Below are 9,065 nucleotides of genomic sequence, written 5' to 3'. Positions count from 1 at the left end.
CATGGCCGGGAATCGTCAACTATCACTGTTATGGATTCTTCGTCCTCGAGTGATTATGTAATTGCTCTCGCGGTCATACTCATTATTCGTCATGGACAAGTAATTCTGTCATCCCTCTTAACGAAACACGTGCACGTGCGTTCGCCGACGTCGCCAGCACGCCGCACCACGTTCGCTGCTGGCTTCACAGCAAAGGGTCGGATTCCAACGCGGTACGCGGCAAAGGGATTTGATTTTCTGGTCTGTGGCTTGGGCAACGTACGTGGGCAGGTGGGCGAGCGGGGCGGTTCGACTTGGACCCCCCGAGCCGAACCCGCGCCTTTTGCAGCTGTGTACCCCCGTCCCGGCCTGCCTCCGGCCTCGCGCGCAGCCTGCCGGCTTTCCTCTCCCGCTTCTTCACCCTTCGCGTCGACGCGTCGTGGTGGCGGACGCTGGGGCTGAGGCCGGCCGCCGGCGGACGTCGACGACCTTGCCGACGCCGACCGTTCGCTAACTTGTCCACGGTCGCGGTGCCGTTCCTCCATTCTCCTCGCGCTGTTGCAGCGAAGGCTTGGCGCTGTTTCGTGGAGGAAGGAGCTGCGTAGGCTGCAAAGCGCGTAGCTGCACCGCAGGCTGATGGCGCGGCGGCCACTGCTGCTCCTTGTCGTCGTCGCGCTCTTGCGGTCAACGTCTGCCGGCGGGGCGGCCACCATCACCGTAGACGTCAAGGACTACGGGGCCAAGGGCAACGGCGTCGACGACGACACCAGGGTCGGAGGCTTGGAGCAGCTTTCTTCGTCTCCGATCCTTGCATCCATCCTCGTCCTGCTGACTCTGACCATCTCTGAACAATGAATGTCATTGCATGCAATGCAGCCTCTGATGACGGCGTGGAAGGCGGCGTGCGGGTCGGCCGGCGCGGTGACGATGCTGCTGTCGCCGGGGACGTACTACATCGGCCCCGTGCAGTTCCACGGCCCCTGCAACGCCTCCACCTTGACCTTCCAGCTGCAGGCAAGTGATCGATCCAGTTGCATTGCATTGCACTCCGATCCATTGGTAGTTGCCAGTCAAGCACCAACTGGCTGGACCCTGGACGTACGTGCGTGTCTGCATGCAGTTACGGTCTCTTACGTGCATGTGCGGTGCAGGGAACGCTCAAGGCTGACACGGACCTGAGTCGGTTCCGCAACGACTGGATCGAGTTCGGGTGGGTGACGGGGCTCACCGTCGCCGGCGGCGTCATCGACGGCCAGGGCGCCGCGGCCTGGCCCTTCAACGAGTGCCCTTTCCGCAAGGACTGCAAAGTCCTCCCCACCGTAAGCACACGCAGCTACTAGCTTGTTCTTCTTCTTCTCCGTCTCCGATAGATGCATGGGCCTCCGACGACTGACATGCCATCGACCGTCTGTCATGCATGCATACATGCACAGAGCGTGCGGTTCGTCAACAGCCGGAACACGGCGGTGCGTGACGTCACGTCGGTGAACCCCAAGTTCTTCCACATCGCGCTGCTGCAGGCGAAGAACATCCGGATGAGCGGGCTCCGGATCAGCGCGCCGCCCGACAGCCCCAACACGGACGGCATCCACATCGAGCGCAGCGCCGGGGTGTCCATCACGGACGCGCGCATCGGCACGGGCGACGACTGCATCTCCATCGGCCAGGGCAACGACGGCGTGGACGTGGCCCGCGTGCGGTGCGGCCCGGGCCACGGCATGAGCGTCGGCAGCCTCGGCCGGTACGCCGGCGAGGGCGACGTCACGCGGGTGCACGTCCGCGACGTCGTCTTCACCGGCACCGACAACGGCGTCCGCATCAAGACGTGGGAGAACTCCCCCACCAAGAGCAGCGCCGCGCACATGCTCTTCGAGAACTTGCTCATGGAGGACGTCCGGAACCCCATCATCATCGACCAGAAGTACTGCCCCTACTACAACTGCGAGCACAAGGTACCTTCTGCTCTATACGTGTACGACGTCGTGGCGCGCCGTGCCGCCGCCATTGGTGACTACATCTCATGTGCTCGTGAAAAAATGTTGCGCGCATTGCATGCAGTACGTGTCCGGGGTGACGCTCGAGGACATCCAGTTCAAGAACATCAAGGGCACGACGACGACGCCGGTGGCGGTGATGCTCAGGTGCGGCGTGCCGTGCCAGGGCCTGGTGCTGCAGGACGTGGACCTCAAGTACATGGGGCAGGGCGGCACGTCGGCCAAGTGCGAGAACGCCACGGCCAAGTATGTCGGCTACCAGTTCCCCAAGCCCTGCACCTAGGTGGCCGCGCGCCGACGATTTTTTTTTTTCGCGCGTGGCAGGCTTGCCGCCGGCTATGTGTGCGCGGGATGGTGAGCGCGTGCGTGCGTGCGATAGGATTTTCTGCTGCGATATGTCAATGCGTCCTCCAACCTGGTGTACCTAAGCCAGCTAGCTCCGATGCGTTGTGAAGTGAGCTTTGATTCTTTGACCGTGTTTATCTAGATGTCTGTCATTTTCAGTTTGTTGTTTCTTTTCGCTGTTTCTTGATAACGGATAATGCTGGCACACGGGCGTCCGTCAAGACGTGTTCCGTCCGGATGGCTTGTTTCCCCCGCTCCACTTTCAGTATGAAGCGGTTTCTCCAAAAAATAAAAAACACAGCGACATTTTCTTTCCCCATTGCCGCACGCATGCGACCGCCGCGGGCGCATCCACCACGCCGCCCGCCTACCGCTGGCCTTCTCCAACGCGGCGGCCTTCCTCTAGCGGTGGCCTTCCCATCCAGACGTCGCGCGCCCACTCCGCCTCGCTACTGTCGCGCAATCATCCCGTGTTGCTCGCTCCCGCCCGTTGCGCACACCGCCCGCCCCCCCCCCCCCCCCCCCCCCCCCGAGCCAAGCCCGGTGCTGCTAGCGATGGTGGTGGTGGTGGTGCTCGCGCGGCGCCGGCTCCGACCTCAACGGTTGGAATCGCCTGGCCCTGGGCTCCCCATGTTACAAGCACATGTTTCAATTGTTTCAGATGATTTCGTAGGTATGTTTCAAGTGTTTCATGCGGATGCTGCAAAAGGTCGGGATGTTGCAATGATTGTACACGCATGTTGCAAGTATTTGTTCACAATATTTTATCTGTTTTTTCGACATATGTTACAAGTGTGTTTATCTGGATGTTTGCATATGTTTCACACACGTTGCAAGTATTTTATCTAGATGTTGCATATGTCTGTAATTGTTTTTCATGTGTTTCAAACACATGTTTTGAATGTTTAAGCTGTTTCGTACGTATGTTGCAATTGTTTTATTTGGATATTTCAAAAGTAGATCGGAGGTGTTGTGTATGTTGCAATGTGAGCCACCTGACACAGCCGCCTGTTGCAGTTGCTAGGGTGCCGTGCATGGTGGGGAGCAGCGCAACAAGCGTGGAGGGGCACGGGAAGCATGGGGGAGTGCCGCAGGCAGGCCCAGCCTATGCGTGCAGCAGGCGTTGGCGTGGGCGCCCGGACACGTGGGGTCCGTCCAGACGTCCGGGCTAGTGCTGCCCTCTTGATAATGATTGCCAGATTTTTTGTGGTAACGAATTGGTGATCTAGGGAGGCAAAATGGGGAAATGGCATGGCAAGAAAGGTGATATAAGAGCATTGCGTTGTACCTAAACTTTGTCCTGCTCTAAAGACTCAAAGAATGACGGCTATATCTGCAATTGTGCAGAGGGGCTAACAACAAAAACTGACAATAAGCGATCTTGTTAACAACCAAAATCTAAATACTATGCTGGTTATATTGCTGACTAGACTACATGACGTATCGACAGAAAAAAACAATCTATCGGTTATGTCATAATAAGGGATTAGAAGTGCCACGTTCCTTCATGGATTGATGTTGCATTCCTGCAAGTTTGTTCATAATCCAGGTTCTTAGACCTGTGTCTAACTCAAATAAGTACTGAACTTACATAGTACCTAGCAACTAGCATCTAACACTGTTTAATTGGAAACAGAAATTGCTAGTATATAATCCAAGAACAAGACATAATGAAGCAGCAAAAAGTACTCGTTAGCTAGTCTCACGGGGAGGCAATGAAGATCCGTAGTAAGGGTTTTACTACATTACTTTATTAGTACTAGTAGCTCCAAATTTGCATCCTGACCATCCAGGCACATTACTATCCTAGTACCAGCAGCTACACTAAGGGCGTGATTGGTTGCAGAGCAAGCCTCGAGCAAGGATGGCTAGGCTGTGCAGGACCAAAGAAGCCGGGTTGAGCTCGTGCAAGTGGTCGTATTTGGTTGTCTTTGTTGTTGGTTCAGTACAAGATGAGATCATGTTTGGTTGCATGCATGTATCAAAGTTTTGGGTGTCTGACACATGGGTCCCTGCACCATGCGTGAATCAAGCCGTCCTGCACGGAGAGGGAAGTGAAAATTGAGAAGACAAAGGTGTGCGGGATGGAGGAGGGCAGATGAACGAAAGGATGCAGGCGAAAGGTGCGAGCAGGGGAACCAAACACGGCCGCAATGCACCGAGTGATACCAGATGGCCCTTCGGACGGCGTGAGCGGGGCAACCAATCACGCCCTAAATACATAACCAAACTTTAGGTCTTTGGCGTCCTGACGAAATACCCTTCCTTGAAACGGCTATGAAGTGTGCTCTTCTTCACACCCAACGCATTGGCAAGTTTCTGAAAGGTTGTGCGCTCACTCAGAGGCACAGCTTTGATGGCTTCAAAATCTATTTCTATTCTCTTGCGACCACAATTCTTATGCATCTTGTTTTTAACACCATCTATACTACCATAATCCTGACCCTTGCGCCACACAGACTGCACTACTCTCAGAGGCACACCAAATTTCAGTGCAACCTGACTTGAAACTCCACGACGCAGCACAGGTGGATCAGTCTTTGCCAACAACTCCAGGTAGATAGCGATCTTTAAATCGTGTGAGTAGTACCTCCTCCTCTTCTTAGCATTCGATCCTACAAGTATAGGAAACCTCAAAATTAGAACTCCTGAAAGTACTGTTTCAATACGACAGGATATCAGTAGCTATTAGAATATACACATCACTGAATCCCGACAAGATATCAGTAGCTATACCTCCATAAAGCATAAATCAGTAACTATCTGAAGTTACTCCATGGCGACAAATCGAAGTAACTGAAAGCTGAACATCTCCAGGAGTACACTAAATCCTGATTGTACTGTTTCTGGTCCGACAAATTTAAACACAGAGAACTAACCTTCATCTCCAGCAGATCCTCCATCTCCGGTTCCATCTCCAAGTTCCAAAGCCCCAATCACTACATGATTACTTGCATCTTGTAATCAAACAATGAACATCTAATCAGGAATCCGATTGGTCAAAACATAATGTGCCAAAGACAGAATTGTGTTCAATTTACCATGCCCTCCGACCGGGTCAGTATATCCTCCTGAAGGAGCATCACAAGAATCATCATCTCCCTGGTTGTGCACTCCTAGCCCATCTCCATCTAGGAGACCAAAAACAAAAGGCAAGGAAAAACAAGTCGGTGGCACCAAACGACCAAAATCAAACACGCATTCGGTTTAGAATAAAATAAATCGAGCAACAGTACCTGTTTCTCCATCATCCCGCACCATGTCGTAGTGGAGTTCATGCGCCGGTGCATCCCGGTCGCCAATGGCATCTCCCCAATCGATGCCATCGTTAAGGTCCCAGTCGGCTGGCACACGGTTTAGGTCGAATTCTCTTGGTGCCATTGGTCGGAGAACAGTGCATGCAGTGAATGAATAGATGATGGAAGAACTGTATGCAGGTAGGAGAGGATCTGAGGACATATATAGAAATGGCTGTGGCCCTTGGCCTTGGGCCATGCAGGAGGTTTGTGTGCGCGAGCATGGAAATCGCAGCGGGCAAAATTGAAAGAAGCGATCATGCGGGAGAATTTTGGAAGCGGCGCGAGGGGTTTGGGGCGGCGAATTTGGCACGGCGCGTCATGGTGCATTCATGCGGGAGAAATTGGCGAGGCGCGAGGCGCGAGGCGATGCGCGTGCGCCGCCACGGCCGGGGAAACCAAGCGATCAGTGCGGCCGGCCGCGGAGTAAATGGTTTTGACGAGTAAAATTTAGTGGCAGTTCTTGAACTTACACGAAGGTGTGGGTCTCTAACTCTCAAATTTTGATTTATTGGTATCTAAACTTATATTATAGTGTCATTTAGGTTCTCAACTCTCAAATTTTGGTATTTAAGTCCTAAAACACTTGTATGGTGATACTCCCTCTGTCCCTGAAAGAATCAATTTCTAGATTAAAAATTTGTCTCCAAAAGAATCGATTTCTGGAGGTGAATGGTCCACCGATCCACATTAATCTCTCTTGTAGTTTAGGTTGCATTTAATATAACATCTCTCTTCTGCGTTGCTATTGGATACTCCAAACAACACTATTTAATTAGTCTTCTCGGTAACTGGAGAGTTATTAAGGTTCAACAGTTTAATGAGGGGCAGGATGGTCTTTTATCTTCTTTGCTAATCTGTCCTAAAGTTCCTAGGAATTCATTCTTTCAGGGACAGAGGGAATACCATCTCGATCCCCAAACTTGACACCGATAATTTTGGTATTTGAGTCCACGTATTGATAGGGCGCAGTTTTGGTGGGAGTTTCATGAGAGTTTCATTTACATTAAATAGTTTGCCATATATGTATTTTTGATGACATGGCAATGTTTTAATGAAGAGATAGAAGAAATGAGTTCCATGGAAATGAAACTCTCATGACACGATTACCAACTCTATATGAGTCTTAAAATTAAATGTCTATGAAACCAGATAATGAAACTTTGTATTGAGAGTGAGTGTTTCATCCAAGTTTTATTCATTCTATATGACATGGCAGTTTTAAAAACAACGCAATAAAAACTCTCCACTGTGACTGGCCAAGTATGCTAATTATGGCCCCGTTTGGAGAGCTTCGTTTACTAATTCTTCAGCTCTGCTCCTTAATTCTTCGATGAAGTGATTTCATTGGATTCCTAGAAGGGAGTAGGGTGAGGAGTCGATGAGAATTGATTCTCTGATGATCCCCACTAGAATATAACGAGGAGCAGGGTGAAGCAAGTTTTTTAGCTCCCAACTCCTAGTGTAAATGGAGAAGTGATTGTCTCCTAATCTCCACCTGAATCAGTTGGCATTTTGAGAATTTAGCTAGTTAGGAGTGATTCTCTTAGAAAAACACGAGGCTAGAGCTCTCCCAAACGACCCCTGTATATTATCGTGCAAGTCCAGAGATGACATCGCTATAGAAGTTTTGGAACTCAAAAATCAAAATTAAAGAGTTGGGAACTCAGTACTGTTGTACAAGTTCATATACGTCTAAATCAAGATTCGAGAGCTATGTACCACTGTGCAAGTCTACTAAATTTTACTCTTGGAAGTCCCTCACTACCGAATTAAATCAACTTTTAAAGTTATTTCTAAGTCAAATTATTTGGATTTAATTAAGTTTATAAGAAATAATGCATATCTATGCCATCAAATTAGTATTATAGATATATCATAAAATATATATTTTTCATAATATATTTATTTAATGTCGTACGTGTCATTATTATTTTCTATAAAACTAATCAAATTCAAGGTATTTTTTATTTTGAACGATTTTAATAATTTGTACGGGACGGAGGAAGTACCTGTGATGCAAAAGAAACATTTTAAATTTGATTGGTCGGACGGACTTTTCTTTGTCGGATACGTACATAAATGTACTTGTTTTCCCCAACACTACTGTCCATAGGCCGCCACCGCCATGGGCGATGGGCCCCCGGCACTCAAAAATATAAAGGAAACGAGATTCTCAAAATGGGTGGAAAATGACGCGGATGATCCCTAAAATCAGATTCGACGCCCACGGCTCTAACGGGCGCGACCGCGCGAGGTCTTCGAATCGTACGGGCTATGCTAGGCCTTCCTGGAGTTGTAGTCTGATTTCAAATTGAGAGGGCGCTCTCCGCGCTTCCCACGCGGTTGCTGGAGTTGTAGTAGAGCTGGTGCGTTTGACTTAAAATTGGTGGTGGGAAACTATATTCTAAGGACTTTCTAGCGTATGGACGTCCGATCCGAAGTCCTAACGTGGGACGGTGCATGCTGCATGTCTCATGAGTACGCGCGCTTCACTTGCACAGGCAGTCAGGGCAGGGCTGCCCTGTGCCGCTCTGTTTCCGGGCGAATGCCAACTCGCACCCGTTTTGCTTTCGGACCGCCTGCGCCCACGTGGGTCCCAGTCACCTGCCCTGCCTGTGGATGCGCGTCGTGGATGTGTTGCCAGCCTTAGGCGCCCCGTAGGGTGACCCATGACGACATCCAACAGCTGCAGCAGGCGGCTGCGGTAAGTGGGTCCCATTGCAACATATGCAACACCGGATCTACTTTTGCAACATCCAGATGAAACACTTGCAACATACGTCCGAAACAGCTGAAACACTTCTAACATATGTCTGAAACACCAGGAAAGCACATGTGTAGCCATTGTAAACATATGCAACATCCAAATAAAACAACTGCAACTTATGTATGAAACACCTGAAACACTTGAAACATACACTTGCAACATACTTGTATATGAAACATCTAGATCTAAATTTGTAACATCTATATGAAATACTTGCAACATACGTTTGAAACAAATGAGACATTTAGAACATACACTTTAAACATACTTGTATATATAGCCATTGCAACATGTACACCATCCCGATCTACTTTTGCAACACCGATATAAAACAGTTGCAACATACCTCTAAAACACTTCAACCATACATTTGCAACATGTGCTTTTAGCGCAATATCTCCTTGCTGCTTGGGAACGGAGGTGCGTCGGTGCGTGAAGTTCGCCGGTGTAGAGCTCGGCGGTGGTGCGGAGCTCGCTCCTCCGGCGGAGAAGGCTACGGTGGGTTGCTTCGATGGAGAAGGCAGATAGCGCGCTGGAGAAGGCCGCAAGACGAAGTGGGGCGCGCGGGGATGAAGCGTGGCATGGTGGCGGCGGTGGTGCAACGTGGCAGGGAGGCAGCGGCTGCTCGACTGGGAGAGGGCAGCCATGCACCGCGCCTTGCAGGGCCGGCAATCGAGCACC

The 9,065-nt window shown here is 50.4% G+C and overlaps 1 protein-coding gene across 1 annotated transcript; it reads left to right on the top strand.

Annotated features, from left to right (window-relative positions):
* The first annotated feature begins 356 nt into the window (after positions 1–356).
* LOC136524827 (exopolygalacturonase-like) lies at positions 357–2,449 on the top strand. The gene is made up of 5 exons (XM_066518070.1): positions 357–750; positions 856–993; positions 1,131–1,298; positions 1,413–1,931; positions 2,038–2,449. Exons 1-5 carry the CDS (start codon positions 616–618, stop codon positions 2,254–2,256), a joined length of 1,179 nt encoding a protein of 392 aa, XP_066374167.1. The 5' UTR covers positions 357–615; the 3' UTR covers positions 2,257–2,449.
* The last annotated feature ends 6,616 nt before the right edge of the window (positions 2,450–9,065 follow it).

Source organism: Miscanthus floridulus, chromosome 18 (assembly GCF_019320115.1).
Source record: "Miscanthus floridulus cultivar M001 chromosome 18, ASM1932011v1, whole genome shotgun sequence".
NCBI classification, from domain to species: Eukaryota; Viridiplantae; Streptophyta; class Magnoliopsida; order Poales; family Poaceae; genus Miscanthus; species Miscanthus floridulus.
Note: the sequence above shows the minus strand (reverse complement) of the source record. Positions and strands in the feature narration are given on the sequence as shown.